At 45.7% G+C, this 19,641-nt stretch overlaps 1 protein-coding gene across 1 annotated transcript in view; it reads right to left on the reverse strand.

Moving 5' to 3' along the window:
• LOC145357760 (glycoprotein endo-alpha-1,2-mannosidase-like protein) overlaps positions 1-19,641 on the reverse strand; it is a 53,971-nt gene that overhangs the window by 18,380 nt on the left and 15,950 nt on the right. Inside the window, exon 2 of the mRNA XM_080211225.1 lies at positions 10,869-10,978. Within this exon, the coding sequence (XP_080067351.1) occupies positions 10,869-10,978 (110 nt within the window). The remainder of the gene's footprint in view (positions 1-10,868; positions 10,979-19,641) is intronic.

Below are 19,641 nucleotides of genomic sequence, written 5' to 3' on the forward strand. Positions count from 1 at the left end.
CTCTGGTTTCCTCCCCAAAAACGTGCTCTTAGGCTGATTGGTGTAACAACTTGTCCCTAAATTAGTCTTCCCTCAATCTTCCCCAATAGGCGTAGACAAAGGTCATGGGTAGAGGAGGGCACTCATAATGTTAAAATGGCAGCGTGGGCTCGTTGGGCCGAAGGGCCTGTTTCCCGTGCTGTGTTGTTCTTTGTTCTAAGAACACGGTACAGTACATCTGGCAGCATCTGTGGAAAGAGAACAGGGCTGATGTTTCAAGTCTGGATGAGCTCAGACGAAGGGTCATCCAGATCCAAAACGCTGGCTCTGCTCCCTTTCCACAGATGTGGTCAGATCTGCTGAGATTTTCCAGCATTTTCTGTTTTGGTTTCAGATTCCAGCGTCTGCAGTAATTTGTTTTTACCCGAGGGGCGGTGCCTGTATGTTTCAATGGGTTTTTGACTGTTGTTATATGATGCATTTTGTGTGTTGGTGTCTGGTGAGGACAGGTTGGACTCACATAATCTTTGCTTCCCAGGGTCAAGCGACCCTGATTTGATTTATTATTGTCACATGTATTAACATACAGTAAAAAGTATTGTTTCTTGTGCGCAATACAAAGCATACCGTTCATAGAGAAGGAAAGGAGAGGGTGCAGAATGTAGTGTTACATGGCTGTAGAGAAAGATCAACTTAATGCGAGATAAGTCCATTCAAAAGTCTGACAGTAGCAGGGAAGAAGTTGTTCTTGAGTCGGTTGGCACATGACCTCAGACTTTTGTATCTTTTTCCCGATGGAAGAAGGTGAAAGAGAGAAGGTTCGAGGGTGGGTGGGGTGCTTGATTATGCTGGCTGCTTTGCCTAGGCAGTGGAAGTGTAGAAAGAGTCAATGAGACTGGCTTGTGTGATAGATTGGGCAACATTCACAACCTTTTGTAGTTCCTTGAGGTCTTGGGCAGAGCAAGAGCCATACCAAGCTGTGATATAACCAGAAAGAATGCTTTCTATGGTGCATCTGTAAAAGTTGGTGAGAGTCATAGCTGACATGCCAAATTTCCTCAGTCTCCTGAGAAAGTAGAGGTGTTGGTGGGCTTTCTTAGCAATAGTGTTGACTTGGGGGGGACCAGGACAAGTTGTTAATACTCAGTGTTTAGGTGTGTGTGGGAAGTGGCCCCTTACACATCCTACACAAAATGACTGATTCTGTGAGGGAAAACAGGAGTACAAAAAGGATGATCTGTATTTACTTTGAGATTTGTTACAATTTTGGGACACCCACGCACTTCCTATCTAATGAATTTCTTCTAAAGTGCAGTGACTATTGTCATATAAGTAATTATAGTAATAGCAAGATATTATAAATTGCAAATTAAATAAATGACTATTTAATTTAGTTTTTTGGGGTTGTATTGATTGAGAGAAGACCAGGGAATGCTCCACAATGATTTTCAAATACCATGATGCCTTGGTATCATATTCCAGATCAGCTAGACACTATTGAATGCAAGTTAGTCTGTGTGACAATGCAGCACTTTGTCAGCAGCGCACTGAAATGTTAGCCTAGATTATGATGTGAAGTCCCGTCTTTGGGGCCTGATTCCACAACTTTTGGATTCAGAGGCAGGAATGCGCTACCAACAGGCCTGTGATACACCATCACTGTTGACTGCAAGGAGCCTCTTCGAGAATTCTCAATCTTCTAAAAACTCCTTGAGCTTCTGGTTCAACATCACAAAAAAATACAGATCAACTATGAGATGGCACTGCTGTTTCACAGCTCCAAGGATCTGGGTTCGATTCCCAGCTTGGGTCACTGTCTGTGTGGAGTTTGCACATTCTCCTCGTGTCTGCATGGGTTTGTGCTGGTTTCCTCCCACAGTCCAAAGATGTGCAGGTTAGGTTGATTGGCCATGCAAAAAAAAACTGCCCTTACTATACTGAAATGTGTAGGTTAGAGGGATTAGTGGGTAAATATGTAGGGATATGGGGGTAGGGCCTGGGTGGGATTGTGGTCAGTGCAGACTTGATGGACCAAATGGCCTCTTTCTGTACTGAAAGGTTTCTAACTAGTCACTGCCTCATTGCTGTTTGTGGAAATTGGTTGTTTGCAAATTGGCTGCTGCATTTCCAACATTACAGCAGTGATAATACATCTAAAGTACGACATTGACTGTAAAGTGCTTTGGGGTGACCAGTGATTGTGAAGGGTGTTTTACAAATCCAAGTTCTTTTTGATGACCATCTGATCCAGCACAGCGATAAGGCCAAGGAGCTAGACATAGAAACACAGAAGATAGGAACAGGAGGAGGCCATTTGACCCTTCGAGCCTGCTCCGCCATTCATTACGATCATCCAACTCAATAGCCTGCTTTCTTCCCATAACCTTTGAGTTCGCCCCAAGTGCTATATCCAGCTGCCTCTTGAATACATTCAATGTTTTGGCATCAACTACTTCCTGTGGTAATGAATTCCACAGGCTCACCATTCTTTGGGTGAAGAAATGTCTCCTCATCTCCGCTCTAAATGGTCTACCCTGTATCCTCTGACTATGACCCCTGGTTCTGGACACCCCCAATATCGGGAACATCCTCCCTGCATCTACCCTGTCTAGTCCTGATAGAATTTTTAGGGTGGCATGGTAGCACAGTGGTTAGCACTGCTGCTTCACAGCGCGAGGGTCCTGGGTTCGATTCCCGGCTCGGGTCATTGTCTGTGTGGAGTTTGCACATTCTCCTCGTGTCTGTGTGGGTTTCCTCTGGGTACTCCGGTTTCCTCCCACAGTCCAAAGATGTGCGGGTTAGGTTGATTGGCCATGCCGAAGGGCCTCTTTCTGCACTGTAGGTATCTATGATTCTAACCCCACATATTTCCCATGGCCAATCTATCTAACCTGCACATCTTTGGACTGTGGGAGGAAACCCAGGCAGACAGGGGGAGAATGTGCAGTCTTCACACAGACAGTAACCCAAGGCTGGAATTGAACCCAGATCCCTGGCACTGTGAGGCAGCAGTGCTAACCACTGTGCCACCGTGCCGCCCATTTGTATTACTTATTACAATTACATGTTCATTTTGTAATTCAATGCTGTTCCCTTCCTCGCCAGCTCCTGAGAGGAATGTTTCTCTGCTTCGTGGTTTAATAGAGTCTCGCACTTGAATTATTAGCTGAGTGCGAGCAAATAATTCAAACTGACTGATTCCACAGTGTTCATGGGGCATGAGCACATTGTCTCTCTTGTGACCTGACGTAAGATTTCAGTAAGTGGTTGATTCTGCACAGGTTTATTAGTTAAATAGAATGGTTTTGTACTGCGGACAGGAAAACAACATTTCATTATACAAAGGGCTAAAACTGCCCTTTCACCTGAGGAGCTTGAATGAGTAAAGGGAAATTCGGGGGGGGGGGGGGGGGGGGGAGGTGCGGGGTATTGCTTGTGGAACCCCGTTATTTACAGCCTGCCAACACAAAAATATTCTATTTATTCCAATTCTCTGTTTTCAGGTCATTACATAATCACAATCCATGCTGATATATTAAACCAATGAGACCTAATTTTTACCTTCCCATTTTGTGGAATACTTTTTCAAAGTCCAAATATACTGTGTGTGTGTGTGTGCGCGTGTGTGTGTGCGCACGGGTGGGGGGAGGGGAGGGAGGGGCCTGTGTGTGTGTGTGTGGAGGGGAGGGAGGGGTCTGTGTGTGTGCGTGTGTGTGTTGAGGGGGAGGGAGGGGTCTGTGTCTGTGTGTGTTGAGGGGGAGGGAGGGGTCTGTGTCTGTGTGTGTGGAGGGGAGGGAGGGGTCTGTGTGTGTGTGGAGGGGAGGGAGGGGTCTGTGTGTGTGTGGAGGGGAGGGAGGGGTCTATGTGTTGGGGGGGAGGGGAGGGAGGGGTCTCTGTGTGTGTGTGTGTGTGTGTGTGTGTGTGTGTGTTGGGGGGAGGGGTCTGTGTGTGGGGGTGGGAGGAGGGGAGGGAGGGGTCTGTGTGTGGGGGTGGGAGGAGGGGAGGGAGGGGTCTGTGTGTGTGTGTGTGTTGGGGGGGAGGGGTCTGTGTGTGTGTGTGTGCGCGCGTGCGTGTGGGGGGGGTGGGGGGCGACATCTGTGGGGACTATCGCTCCCAGGCTGCTTTATCCACTTCTTGCGGCGCAGGAACGATGTGACAGTGGCATGTTTTTCAATTTTTTTCTAACTGCGCACGTGCAGTTCAGAACTCCAATTGTTTCGGGCACAGTAAGCCCCACCCACAGTGCAATTCATACCCGCGATTTTTTTTTCAGGCTGAGTGCGTATGGGTGCGCCTGAAAGCAGATTTCCAAGTGTGATCTGAATAACGTCCAGATTCAGCACTTAGAATGAAAATGGTAAAATCGGGCCCAATGCCTTTGCCATTTTCTTATTGCCCACTGTAAATTTATCTGTATCTGCCTCTGATGGGCCCACGTTTAGTTTCAATTATCTTTTCCTATTTGCATACCTGTAAAAAAATGTTTACAATCTGTTTTTAGGTCTCTTGCTTGTCCCCTCTCGTATTCTGTTTACTTTCTCGTTATCAATTACTTGGTCCTCTACTGCCGAATTCCAAACTCCTTCAAATCCTCAGTTCTTAATCATAGAATCCTACATGCAGAAGGAGGCCACTCGGTCCATCAAGTCTGCTTTGACTACAATTCCACCCAGGCCTGTCTCCATAACCCCATACATTAGCTAGTCCCTCTGACACTAGGGTCAATTTAGCATGACCATTAGAGCATTGGTGAATCAGATGGGTTTTTGCAACAACTGATGATGGTTTCATGGTCATTAGTACTCTTAATTACAGATTTTTACTGAATTCAAATTTTACTATCTCCCATGGTGGGATTCAAACCTGGGTTCACAGAGCATTATCTTGGGTCCCTGGATTATATTCTAGTGACAACACCACTACGCCATCACCTTTTCTCAATAATTTATAATTCTATGAAATGCTGGTTAGAGATTATTAAATATATTACTATTTACATGCATAGTACTATAGGCCACAATTTAAATTATTTCTACTGATGAAATGAAATAAAAAGGTACTTAAGGGCAGCACAGTATTACAGTGGTTAGCACTGCGGCTTCACAGCTCCAGGGTCCTGGGTTCGATTCCCGGCTCGGGTCACTGGCTGTGTGGAGTTTGCACATTCTCCTCATGTCTGCGTGGGTTTCTTCCGGGTGCTCCGGTTTCCTCCCACAGTCCAAAGATGTGCGGGTTAGGTTGATTGGCCATGTTAAGAAATTGCCCCTTAGTGTCCAAGGATGCGTAGGTTAGAGGGATTAGTGGGTAAAATGTAGGGATATGGGAGTAGGGCCTGGGTGGGATTGTGGTCGGTGAAGACTCAATGGGCCGAAGGGCCTCTTTCTGCACTGTAGGGTTCTATGATTCTATTGGGGGTTATCTTGAAATCCAGCATCTTCTGAGGAGTCACGTACGTAGGCTGGAATCTTAGAGATTGTGGGGAGCCCTGTCAGCACCACCTCAGACCATCATGGAAGCCCTGACTATGGCATTGATCAAGTAGTTAATTGCCTCCAATGGTGGCTTCCGCCCCTCTAAGGTAGGACATTCTGCCCCTAAAAGCTGCCAGCCAGTTGGACTGCCAGCACCCTTTCAGTTCCAGCAGTGCTGCTGGACGATGGCCAGTGTTGGGCCTACGGTCAGTCCCGATCCAACTACCAGAGTGAAGGCCCCGGAGTGCAGATAAGTTGCATTGGGCTCATCAGGGTTGGCGAGGCAAGCCTCAGTAAGGGATGGGAGGTGCGAAGGCAAGTGGTCTTTCAGCAGGGCTGGACCCTCCATCGCTGACAGGGTGCCTGAACAGCAATGCCATCCCCACCGCACCCCCTCAAGCTTGCAAAGAAGGTGCCAGGTTATACCTGGCCAGTGTTCCCACATGGCAAACCTCCCAATGACAATGCAATCCCATAGCCTTTTTAAAATATTATTCCTTTCTCAGAATTACAAAGCCAATGCACACAGTTGGACAGGGAAATCCTTAACCCCCATCTCCCTGCTTGCTCCAAAAACCAATGTGAATTCAATTCATGATCTCCACAAAAGGAACATCCGAGACCCAAGTTGACAAGAACAGCCATTACACTTGATCTTGGGCTTGATGTGACACTTGATCTTAGCCACCCATCAATTTTACACTCCCCTCCCCCAGCCCATTCTCCCCTCAACCTCCCAACATGCTCCCGGTCACCTGGTAAAATCCTGGCCTTATATTCCCACAATAGAATTTCCCGTGAGCCCACTTTCTGCTGGCAGTAATAGATCGCAGAATCATGGTTACCCAAAACGCATAGTAACAGGTAAAGATTATTTTGGGGTAAAGTTTAGATGCGGGGTGCAAACAGCAGTGGTTAGATGATATTCACAATCTTACAATAGAATTAATTTGCACATTCGCAAAAGCAAAATCTTCAAGTAACGGCACAATTGGGCCTTGTAACGGAACGTAATTGTATCTTTTCATTAGAAAGTCCTCCCCAAGTAACAACCTGCTGAGTTATATTCCTACAACTGAAAATGGCTTTATCACTAAAAAGAGAATAAGGATGTCCAGCCCTCCCCCTGTGAGTAATTGATACAAGATCACTGAAAATTGCTCTTGAAAAGAACAACTATACTTGAATCACTTAATGGTTACATTGGCGTACACAAGTCAGTTTCTGAACAATTTAAGTATTTTTTTCACATGAAGTAACTTCGAATGTGTGCCTCTGGGAGGCCTGTGTCCATCTAAGAAAATGATTTGATTTACTATTGTCACACGTATTGGGATACAATGAAAGGTATTGTTTCTTGCACGCTATACAAAGCATATTATACATAGAGTACGCGGGGAGGGGGGAAGGAAAGGAGAGGGTGCAGAATATAGTGTTACAGTCACAGCTAGGGTGTAGAGAAAGATCAACCCAATATAACATTATTGTTAGAGAGTTTGTAAGAGTTAGAATACAGTTCTAAAAGCATAGAGCAAGAGTAGAAGATAGAATTAGAGGGTATACCGGGGACAGCTTGCAAGAAATCACCTCACTCCTGTGCCATTTTGGTTCCAGAATGAATACAATTTGAAGACACTTCCTGAACCTCTTGTAATTGACAGAATCTCGGACCTGTGAGTGTGGCCAATCCTGGGGACAGATCCTGATCTGACAAAACGAATCTCAAACTGGGTGTAAAAAATAACGCAGCAAACACGAAAAATGGTGGCATTGGGCGGAACTTACTTAAACATTTAAAATGAGCTGATCTCTTGGGACAGTTTGTCTGATTTTGCCTGGGTCTTGCCGGTGTCCCGAGTCAAACGAATAGTAACTCTAGCCCTTTGCGTTGGGCAATCTTTTCAAAGATATCCATTGTGTGAACATGAATCAAATTTGAAGAGGTGTCGTCAGGAAGTGTTTCTACACAGGAAAGGGTAGTGGAAATCGGCAATTCGCTCCCTCAAAAGTCAATTGAGGGTGTGAACCAATTAAACGTTTTAAAACTGAGGTAAGGGAAATGGAGTAAAGGTGGTGAAAGGAGTGAAAGATCATGTATTTATTTGGGGGCGGCACGGTGACACAGTGGTTAGCACTGCTGCCTCACAGTGCCAGGGACCCGGGTTCAATTCCTGGCTTGTCTGTGGTGTCTGCACGTTCTCCCTGGACCTGTGTGGGTTTCCTCTCACAGTCTGAAAGACATGCTGGTTAGGTGCACTGGCCATGCTAAACCCTCCCTCTGAACAGGCGCCAGAGTGTGGCGACTAGGGGATTTTCACAGTAACCTTACTGAAGTGTAAGTCTACCTGTGACTAATAAATAAACTTTCACTTTCCAGTAGGATGGTGTTCTGTGCCCGTTAGGCCGTGTGTGGTGTATTATTAACCCTTTTATTCAGGTTTTAGTTTGATGTTTTAAGTTTTCTTTACGCTCTGTCTTTTGGTTCGGGCAGTTCCGTTCTTTTTGGGGGCTACCCTTTTTGCTTTCTCGCTGAGTTCGATTGATTTAGTTTATTTGGTTTGGATGAAAAGAAATGTAGCAGGCTTGAGAGGATGACCTAGTCCTGTACCTACATTCCACTCAGCAAAGTCCATTCATCACATTGATGCCTCTTTTACCCACACCCTCTATACTCTGTATTCACTTGCATTTTGAATTCCCCAAATGTCTCTTTCTTTACTTCATGCCTGCCAGAATATTGAAAATATTCCGCATTTATTAAATAGAGGTTATTATGAAAGCTTGCTTGGAATTTATTTTTCATGAGTTTTCATCTTCCTCATTGCTCGTGCCCTTCACACTTGGGAATCTTTCTAATTGCTTATCTCTGCACCCTGTTCCATCCATGAATCTTTTATTACAGGAGTGTAACAGCGGCAGAGGTGTATTTGCATAACGTGGTAACCATGGATCCTGTCCACTTCATTTCCATATCAAAACAAGATATCCATGAAAACACCTTGAGTTACTGACTTTCCTGGAATGTGTGAGAGAGAAGCAGAAACGCAGAGAAAAGAATCAACATGGAGGAAAGCGGTCAGACTGAGAATAGGTTAGGAAAAGTGAGGCATGGTGGCACAGTGGTTAGCACTGCTGCCTCGCAGCGCCAGGGACCTGGGTTCAATCCCCGGCGTGGGTCACTGTCTGTGTGGAGTTTGCATGTTCTCCCCGTGTCTGTGCGGGTTTGCTCCGGTTTCCTCCCACAGTCCAAAGACGTGCTGGTTAGGTGCACTGGCCGTGCTAAATTCTCCCTCAGTGTACCCAAACAGGCACCGGAGAGTGGCGACTAGGGGATTTTCACAGTAACTTCATTGCAGTGTTAATGTAAGCCTACTTGTGACTAATAAATAAATTTTAATAAATAAACTTTACTTCAGAGTGAGAATGCAGCTCTGAAATGGGAGCAAGAGAAACAACGGATAGAAAATAAAGCAGAGGAGGTGTTCATTGGAAGGAAGGAAGAACATAAGAACTAGGGGCAGGAGTGGGCCATCTGGCCCCTCGAGCCTGTTCTGTCATTCAATAAGATCATGGCTGATCTTTTCATGGACTCAGCTCTACTTATCCACCCACTCACCATAACCCTTAATTCAAAAATGTATCTATCTTTGCCTTAAAAACATTCAATGAGGTAACCTCAACTGCTTCACTGGAAGGGAATTCCGCAGATTCACAACCCTTGATGTGAAGAAGTTCCTCCTCAACTCAGTCCTAAATCTGCTCCCCCTTATTTGCCCCTAGTTCTAGTTTCACTTGCTGGTGGAAACAACTTCCCTGCTTCTATCTTACCTATTCCCTTCATAACCTTACATGTTTCCATAAGATCGCCCCTCATTCTTCTGAATTCCAATGAGTATAGCCCCAGCCTACTCAGTCTCTCCTCATGAGCCAACACTCTCAACTCCGGAATCAAGCTAGTGAATCTCCTCAGCACCTTGTCCAGTGCCATATATCCATTCTCAAGTAAGCAGACCAAAACGGGACAGAGTACTCGAGGTGTGACCTCACCAGCACCTTATACAGCTGCAACATAATCTCACTGTTTTTAAACTCCATCCCTCCAGCAATGAAGGACAAAATTCCATTTGCCGCCTTAATTACCTGCTGCACCTGCAAACTAACTCCTTGTGATTCCTGCACAAGGACACCCAGATCCCTCTGCACAGCAGCATGCTGCAATTTTTTTACCATTTAAATAATAGTCCATAAGTTTTAAGCAAGTGAATGGGGGGGGGGGAAGGTGAAAAAAAAGAACAAGGGGTGTGATAGGGTGGAAGGCAGGAGAGATTAATTGTCAAAAGGGATTAGGAAAGGGACAAGTGGAGAAACAAAAGCTGTACCTGCAGAAAGGCAGAATCAAGAACACTGTCTGAAAGCAAAATAAAGGCCAGAATTTCCTGGCCCTTCACGCTGGCAGCATTTTCTGATCCCGTTGATGTGAACAGAGATTTCAATGGCTGGCCATTCCAGCCAAAGATAGATAAACCAAAACAAGCAGGGCCAATGGAAGTAAAGCTGGGGGCAGAGGTTACAATCTCAAACTGAGACTTTTTTCAGAGTGCAAACAAGCAGAATTAAAAAGTGACGGCTTGAGCTGTTCTCCTTGTCTTTATTTGATCTCCCCAGTGTGTACAAAAGGCCACACTGGGTGCAATGAATCCACCTTACTAAACATGAAGGTAGAAGTCATTCTTTCTCCCCTCTCCTCTCTTCACACTGACAAACACTCCTTCCAGGTTATACAGGGCGGAATGGTGGCACAGTGGTTAACACTGCTGCCTCTCAGCGCCAGGGACCTGGGTTCGGTTCCCAGCTTGGGTCATTATCTGTGTGGAGCCTGCATATTCTCCCTGTGTTTGTGTGGGTTTCCTCCGGATGCTACAGTTTCCATCTGAAAGACGTGCTGATTAGGTGCAGAGGCCATGCTAAATACTCCCTCAGCGTACCTGAACAGGTGTTGGAGTGTGGCGACTAGGAGATTTTCACAGTAACTTCATTGCAGCGTTTAATGTGAGCCTACTTGTGACATTAATAAATAAACCTAAACATCTTTGTGTAACCACTTCTACCACCTTCTAACTAATTATTTAATGTCCCTGTCATACCTTCATCTTCCATAATTAATTCCCCACTTCATCTTGAACAGCTAATTATCTTTTTAGATGCTTATAAAAGATTTATTATTCCCTTTAATGATATCTGCCAGCACATTTTCATATTTACACCCAACATTTCCCTTTTTATCTGCCTCCCGCTCCTTCCATATTCTTTAGGGTTTTCTAAGGAGACACAGAGAGAGAAGATCAACTTGGACACAGAAGGTGTGCTGCTGAAGAGTGGATATGAGTTTAATACATCGCTGTTCGCCTATAATTCTACCTTTAGACTGTATCTGTCTGCAGCGTCCAGTATGGCAGGTACCAGGTCATCCATTGGTTCGCTGTTATCATCTTCTAATCCAGAAGGATACCAGGACAATACCAATACACCTGGAATTGAAATGAGAGGGAAGATATTGATGATTGCAAAGATACAAAGTTGAAGCCTTATTGGAGCTTTCTAGTAACCACATACCTTCAATAAACTGCTGGTTGAAACTTGATAAAGTTGTGTGATTATAGCAGTGCCCTTCAATGTGGCCCATTACCCATGAATGAGGTTTGGGGCACTGTCAGTTGCCCAGAGGTCGTGAGGCATTGCCTTACAGCATGGAAGATCTGTTAGCAAATGTTTTGCTTTTGTAAAAAAGTTCTTTTGATGGGATGTGGGTCTCACTTTTCGCTTATCCCTCATACTGAGTGGCTTGCTAGATCATTACAGATGGCAGTTAAGAGTCATAGAAACATAGAAGAAAGGAGCATGAGGAGGCCATTTGGCCCCTCAAGCCTGCCCCACTATTCACTACGATAATGGTGGATCATCCAACCCAATAACCTGATCCTGTTCTTTTCCCCATAATCTTTGATCTCATTCGCCCCACGTGCTAGTCAACCAAGTTACTGTGAGTTTAAAATCATGTGTAGACCAGACCAGGCCAATTAACTTTCTTAAAGGACAATATTTCAATATCTGGTTAATAGAAATGTTTGAAGAAAGTGACAAGAAAAAACCCAAAATCTTTTAAAATGAGTTTTGTTCAGGGCTGCACACAGACTAAACTTCAATTCCTGGAGACCCCAGGCCCTTCCTGGACAGTTGGCACCACCACGAAGTGGCCATTAATTGGTGGGCCTGCCTGACACTTTCCCTGTTACTCGTAAAATTGTGGCAGGGGCAGGGCAAGTGGGCAGCTGGCGGAAACAGCACCCATGACGTTACAACAAATTTTATGCCCCTTCATTCCCCCACCCTCCCCCACACCTGCCTTCCAATCTGTGGAGTCTCCCTTGTGTCTGTGTGGGTTTCCTCCTGGTGCTCCTGTTTCCTTCCACTGTCCAAAGACAGGCTGGTTAGGTGCTAAATTCTCCCTCAGTGTTAACCGAACAGGTGCCAGTGTGTGGCAACTAGGAGATTTTCACAGTAACTTCATTGCAGTGTTAATGTAAGCCTACTTGTGACACTAATAAATAAATAAACTTTCTTAAATAGCAGAATTATGTTTGTGACGACTAGGGGATTTTCACAGTAGCTTCATTGCAGTGTTAATCTAAGCCTACTTGTGACTCCCTGGGGGAGAGGGGGTGTGGTGAAATCCTGCCCGAGATTACCAAGCTTTCGGAAAGCTTTTGCAGTATCAGTGCGTCACACAGTGACAAAACCATTTGCTTTCACTAATGCAACATCATGCAGCTTTGCGTTCATAGTGCTGATTTTACAGTGATGTAAACGAGCGAGGATGTGGAGTTGCAGAGTGGTTTTTTAAACTCCCGCATTAGCATTGCCAGCATGGCTCTCAAATTAATATCCTAATGCAGTCGGGAGCCTCAGTGCAGTTTATGGGTCGAAATATGTTAATCATTGATGTGAAGTGTGGGCTTCACCTTCAATTAGTTCTGATTCAGATCCCCTTAGCAATGTCTGCAAGGACTTACTTTCAGTGCGAAACAGATTTTCTGCTGAGTTTACAGACATATCCGGAACCCACATAAAGTCTGCTGCAGAAAGTACAACCCCACTCTATAGAACATAGAAAAACTACAGCACAAACAGGCCCTTCGGCCCACAAGTTGCGCGGATGATATCCCTACCTACTAGGCTTACCTATAACCCTCAATTCTATTAAGTCCCATGTACTCATCCAGAAGTCTCTTAAAAGACCCTATCGAATTTGCCTCCACCACCACTGACAGCAGCCGATTCCACTCACCCACCACCCTCTGAGTGAAAAACTTACCCCTGACATCTCTGTACCTACTCCCCAGCACCCTAAACCTGTGTCCTCTCATAGCGACCATTTCAGCCCTGGGAAAAAGCCTCTGAGAATCCACCCGATCTATACCTCGCAACATCTTATACACCTCTATCAGGTCACCTCTCATTCTTCGTCTCTCTAAGGAGAAAAGACCAAGCTCCCTCAACCTATGAAGGATCACTTTAGATTCATAGAATCATAGAATCTCTACGGCCCATCAAGTCTGCACCAACCACAATCCCATCCAGGCCTTATTCCTGTAACATTTACCCTGCTAACACCTCCGCCGACACTGGGATTAATTTAGCATAGCCAATCAACCTAACCTGCACATCTTTGGACTGTGGGAGGAGACAGGAGCACCCAGAGGAAATCCACGCTGACATGGGGAGAATGTGCAGATTCCGCACAGCCAGTGACCCGAGGCTGGAGTTGAACCCAAGTCCCTGGTGCTGTGAGGCAGCAGTGTTAACCACAGCACCGCTGTGCCGTCCTAGATTGACAATAATAGGGCTTTTGAAAAGCTTTCTCGACACTCTTTGCACAGTTTATGAATGACAAGACACTTAAATCGATTAGTTTGCATGGATAATTAGCTTATTCATTCGCACAACTGCCACTGGGTCGATTTGCGGATTGTTTCTGGTTGATCAGTGAAGGTTCAGGTGGAGGTGTGTGATTAAACCCATTCCAATTCATCCCCATTGTGGTGCCATATTCTTCTGAATTTTACTGCACAATGCAGAATTCTCGCTATGGAACTAAATCTTACCCACGTTTCGGAGTCTTGAACATACTGCTTTTGTTTCATTCCAAAGTTATGGAATTCCGAATCTAAAGAAAGAGGAAGGGGATGGGTTTGGGGGGTGGGGTGGGGGGGGGGGGGGGGGTGGCGGGGGAGGGGAATGGGGGTTGGGGGGGCAGCAGTCGGAACTGTTTCATGGGGCGTCACGGTGACACAGCGGTTAGCACTGCTGCCTCACACTACCAGGGACCTGAGTTCAATTCCCAGCTTGGGTCACTGTCTGTGTGGAGTTTGCACATTCTTCCCATGTCTGCATGGGTTTCCTCCAGGTGCTCCCATTGTCTGAAAGACATGCTGGTTAGGGTGCATCTACTCAAACAGATGTCAGAGTGTGGCGACTATGGGAATTTCACAGTAACTTCATTGCAGTGTTAATGTAAGCCTTACTTGTGACAATTGAATAAACTTACGTTATGTTCATGCCCTCAATACAAACTTCCACAGACAACAATGGGAACGAGCTAAGGACGTGTCTGGTGACAACAGTATTGGTAATAGTGGCTGTAACTTTAACCCAGAACCTTAATCATTAACCTTAACCGCCAACTAATAATCAGAACCATAGACCCTTGCCAATGACCCTAACACCATGCATGACCTTAACCCTTAGCCCAAACCACTAACTCCAACTCTGATTCCTAACCCTAAACAGCACGGTGTCATTAGTGTCTTAGACAGCTGGCTGCAATGTCAGTAGTCATTGCATTATTCAGTGGGGAAGAGTGTGGTGTAACAGTAATGTCACTGAGCTAGTGGTCCTGAGGCCCAGGCTCATATTCTGCAGTTACACGTTCAAATCTCTCCACATAAGATCACAAAAAAATAGAAGCAGGAGTGGGCCATCAGATCTTCAAGCCTGCGTCACAATTCAGTACAATCACGGCTTTTCTGTGTCAGTTCCACATAGCCCTCTATTCCTCGATCTATCAAATATTTATTAATCTCCACTTTGAATATTTCTAATGATCCAGCTTCCACCACCCTTTGGGGCAGAGATTCACCATTCTTTGTGAGAAGAAATTTCTCTGCATCTCAGTTTTAAATGACCGACCCTTTATCCTGTAGTTATGTCCCCTTGTCCAAGACTCTCCCACGAGTGAAAACATCTCACCCTCAGGATCTTATATGTTTGAGTAAACGCACCCCTCACTCTTCTAATCTCCAAATATCGGAGGTTGAGGGGTGACCTGATAGAAGTCTACACGTTTATAAGGGGTTTGGACAGAGTGGATAGTCAGAAGCTTTTTCCCAGGGTGGAAGAGTCAATTACTAGGGGGCATAGGTTTAAGGTGCGAGGGGCAAGGTTTATAGGAGTTGTACAAGGCAAGTGTTTTACCCAGAGTGTGGTGGGTGATTGGAACTCGCTATAGGGAGAGGTTGTGGAAGTAGCTACGACTTTTAAGGGGCGTTTTGACAAGTACATGAATAGGATGGGAATAGAAGGATATGGTCCCCAGAAGGGTAGGAGGTTTTAGTTCAATTGGGCAGCATAGTTGGTGTGGTCTTGGAGGGCCTGTTCCTGTGCTGTAATTTTCTTTGTTCTTTGAACACAGATCCAGACTAGTTCGACTCTTGATAGGACAACCCCCTCATCCCAGGAATTAGTTTGGTGAATCTGCTTTGGACTGCCTCCAATGTTACTATACTGTTTTTCAGGTAAGGGGACCAAAACTGTACGCAGCATTCCAGGTGAGGTCTCATCAACACCATGTATAATTTTTAAACTCCAACCTTTTTACAATGAAGGCCAAAATGCTGTTTGCCCTGTCTATTTGTTGAACCTGCCTGCTAGTTTTTTGTGATTCATGCACTAGAACATGAAGATTCCTTTGTACTTCATTCACCTGCGGTCTCCCTCCATTTAGATAATAATCTGCCTTTTGATTCCTCCCGCTACCTCACACTTTCCCACAATGACAGCTTGTGAAATTTAAATTCAATTAATAAAAAAATCTGGAACTGTCAGCTGGTTGCAGGAGGCCATGAAACTATCATTGAATGTTGTAAAATCTCAGCTGGTTCACTAATGTCCTTTAAGGGAAGGAAATCTGCCATCCTTAACTGGTCTGGCCTACACGTGACTCCAGACCCACAGCAAGGTTAGGGTTGGTGGGGTCTGCCTTCTAATCAACACTTCTTTGTGCTAGACATAGCAACACTGGTGAGTTTCTGCTCCCTTGACCTAGAATACCTGATGTTAAAATACTGTTCCTGCTCCCTTCCAGGGTGTACACCTCTATTATCCTGATAGCAGTTTGCATCCCATCCCATGCAGACTTGAAGACTACGCTGGACGAAATATACCCCACTACGAATAGCCTTGACATGAAACATCCCGAGGCCTTGTTCATCGTGGCTGGTCGGCACAGTAGCACAGCGGTTAGCACTGCTGCTTCACAGCTCCAGGGTCTTGGGTTCGATTCCCGGCTCGGGTCACTGTCTGTGTGGAATTTGCACATTCTCCTCGTGTCTGCACGGGTTTCCTCCCATAGTCCAAAGATGTGCGTGTTAGGTTGATTGGCCATGCTAAGAAATTGCCCCTTAGTGTCCAGGGATGCGTAGGTTGGAGGATTAGTGAGTATAACATGTAGGGATATGGGGGTAGGGCCTGGGTGGGATTGTGTTTGGTGCAGACTCGATGGGCCGAAGGGCCTCTTTCTGCACTGTAGGGTTCTATGGTTCAATCAGGCCAAGTTCAAAAGCGTCCTACCAAGATACTACAAACATATCTCCTGTTCCACCAGAGGCCCAAACATCCTGGACCACTGCTACACAAATAGCAAACATGTCTATTGCTCTATTCCTGCCCACACTTTGGAAATCAGACCACAGGGCTGTGCCCCTGTTCCCGGCTTACAAGCAAAACCTGAAATAGGAGAATCCATAAAGAGAGTCACGCAATGTTGGTCTGAGGACTCAGTTGATCGGGGGCTGCTTAGAGTCAGTGGACTGGTCAGTATTTAAAAAGTATGCGACCAGCCTGAACAATTACACCACTACAGTAACTGACTTCATTCGTAGAAGACTGTGTGCCAAAGGAGCAAATCTCAACGGTAAACCATGGATGAACAGGGGTATCCACTGCTTGCTGAAGTCCAGATCTGAGGTGACCCTGATCTATATAAGAAATCCAGATATGATCTAAGGAGATCTATCAAAGATGCCAAAAGACAGTACCGGACCAAGCTAGAGTTCCAGGCTAGCCACATGGGCTCCCACCACTATGGCAAGGTCTGCAAGATGAAGGCGTGTAAAATCCCCGGCACCAATGCAACCCTCCCTGATGAGCTCAATGCATTCTATGTCCATTTTGAGCATGAGGTCTGCAAGAGCACGCCCTCCATCCTGCAGGCTCGGACAAATCTGTATCTGAGATCACCACTGCAGACTTAGAGCAGCTTTCTTAAAAATCAACCCATGGGCCTGGATAGAGTGGATGGAAAGGGCCCATTTACTTTAGCAGGGAGGTTAGTGACTGGGGGCGGGGAGGGGAATAGATTTAAATTAATTGGTAGAAAGATTAGGGGGGAAATGAGGAAAAATATTTTCACCTTGGAACTCACTGCCTGTATAGGTAATGGAGGCAGAAGCCCTCAACTCATTTAATTAATATCTGGATATGCACCTCAAGTAACCTGCAGCACTCTGGACCAAATATTGGAAAGTGGGGTTAGACTGGGTGGCTTGCTTTTCAACCGGTGCAAATAAGATGGGCTGAGTGGTCTCTTTCTGTGACGTAAATGTTCTAGAATCCTACAGCCTGAATTTTCCAGATGGCAGGGTCAGATTTCCCATGATCTGAAGAATCACCCGCAGTCATTTCGTGCTTGAGTGAGGATTGAGTGGCCTCAGGCTGGACCTCTGCTCTTCACTCGAGTGAAAGTCCCACCTTAGAAATCTGCCAGCCAATCAGATTGGCTGGCTGCAGTCAGAAGGGGGCTTCTAATATAGAAGTGCCCCCATCACACCTTTCTGCCCAAGAATCAGGCCTGGACTTTTCTGGGCTATCCCCATGGCCGATAACTCCTCCTATCAGCCTTGAAATGAAGGGGAAGCAGATTTACTTGAGGAGGAACTTCTTCACACAAAGGGTTGTGAGTCTGTGGAATTCCTTGCCCAGTGGAGCAGTTGAGGCTACCTCATTGAATGTTTTTAAGGCAAGGATAGATAAATTTTTGAACAGTAAAGGAATTAAGAGTTATGGTGAGCGGGCGGGTAAGTGGAGCTGAGACCACAAAAAGATCAGCCACGATCTTATTGAATGGCGGAGCAGGCTCGAGGGGTCAGATGGACGACCCCTGCTCCTAGTTCTTACGTTCTTAAAATGGTGGTCCTTGTTTGGCCACGTTTGTTATAGGGTTGAAAGTTTATTTATTAGTGTCACAAGTAGGCTTATATTAACACCGCGATGAGGTTACTGCGAAAATCCCCTAGTTGTCACACTCGGGCGCCTGTTCGGGTACACTGAGGGAGAATTTAGCGTGGCCAATGCACCTAACCGGCACGTCTTTCAGACTGTGGGAGGAAACCAACATAGGCACAGGGGGAAAGTGCGGACTCTGCACAGACAATCACCCAGGTTGGGAATTGAACCTGGGTCCCTGGTGCTGTGAAGCAGCAGTGCTAACCACTGTGTCTTAACTGGAGCAAGGGCAGGCTTCTTGTCTGAGGTTTTGCCCAGCCCAGTGTAAAAGTGCTTGCATGGTCGATGCGGGCAGGAATGCCCCCCAGCAGTGGATGAGTATAAAATTCTGGCCTATGGAATGCCGATAAAGAGTTTTATTGGAACTGCTCAAACAGATTTTACACAGCGACTGGCCAGCAGAGATTTAACTGACAGCTGCAGCCGGGTTTAGTTTTACTGTTTAAAGAGTGGGGATTTAAAATCTTTTTGGATAATGACAGTTATATTGACCTTATCCGCCCTTCAAGGGCGTTTATGTCAACTCCATCAGTTGACGCTGCAGAGTAAGGTCCTTACCGCAGCCAACACAGGGTCTGATCAAACTCAGCACTCAGTGCAAATGGTCCTGCTGAGTTGGGTTTCCCTCCTGCGTGAATCACACCCTGTTCCCTTGCCTCTATCAGCAAACATTGTATCTGAAATGGGGGAGAGATATCCAGATCCCACCACCATCTTTACCCAAGAAAACCCAGCCCTTTCTTTGAGTAGTTTTTAAGAATTATTATTCAGTCGTGGGATGATATGTCACTGGCTGGGTCAACATGTGTTCCCCATCCCTAACTGCCCTTGAACTGAGTGGCTTGCTTGGCCATTTCAGAGGGGATTTAAGAGTCAATCACATTGCTGTGGATGTGGAGCCACATCTAGACCAGGTCTGGTAAGGACGGCAGGTGTTCTTCCCTAAAAGGCATTAGTGAAACAGATGGATCTTTACAACAATCGACAATGATTTTGTGGTCATCATTAGACTTTTCATTCCAGATTTTTATTGAATTCAAACTTCACCATCTACCATGGTGGGATACAGATTATTCCCCTTGGTTTCTGGATCACTGGTCCAATGACAATATCACTACCCCATAGTGATAAAGGAACATGAGCAATTAGCTTGCTCACAGAGAAAACAGCCATGAGATAATTGGATGATTTGGTTTTGTGGCATTGTTTCAGGGATAAACCAGAAAGGATCAAGAGCTTCAAATTTTTAGGTGTCCAGATCACCAACAACTTGTCCCGGTTCCCCCCCAATGCCGACACTATAGTTAAGAAAGCCCACCAATGCCTCTACTATCTCAGAAGACTAAGGAAATTTGGCATGTCAGCTACGACTCTCAGCAACTTTTACAGATGCAACATAGAAAGCATTCTTTCTGGTTGTATCACAGCTTGGTCTGGGCTGCCCAAGACTGCAAGAAGCTACAAAAGGTCATGAACGTAGCTCAATCCATCACACAAACCAGCCTCCCATCCACTGACTCTGTCTACACTCCCTGCTGCCTCGGCAAAGCAGCCAGCATAATTAAGGACCCCA

This window comes from Carcharhinus amblyrhynchos, chromosome 24 (genome assembly GCF_965287045.1).
Source record: "Carcharhinus amblyrhynchos chromosome 24, sCarAmb.v2.hapA, whole genome shotgun sequence".
In the NCBI taxonomy this organism is placed as follows: domain Eukaryota; kingdom Metazoa; phylum Chordata; class Chondrichthyes; order Carcharhiniformes; family Carcharhinidae; genus Carcharhinus; species Carcharhinus amblyrhynchos.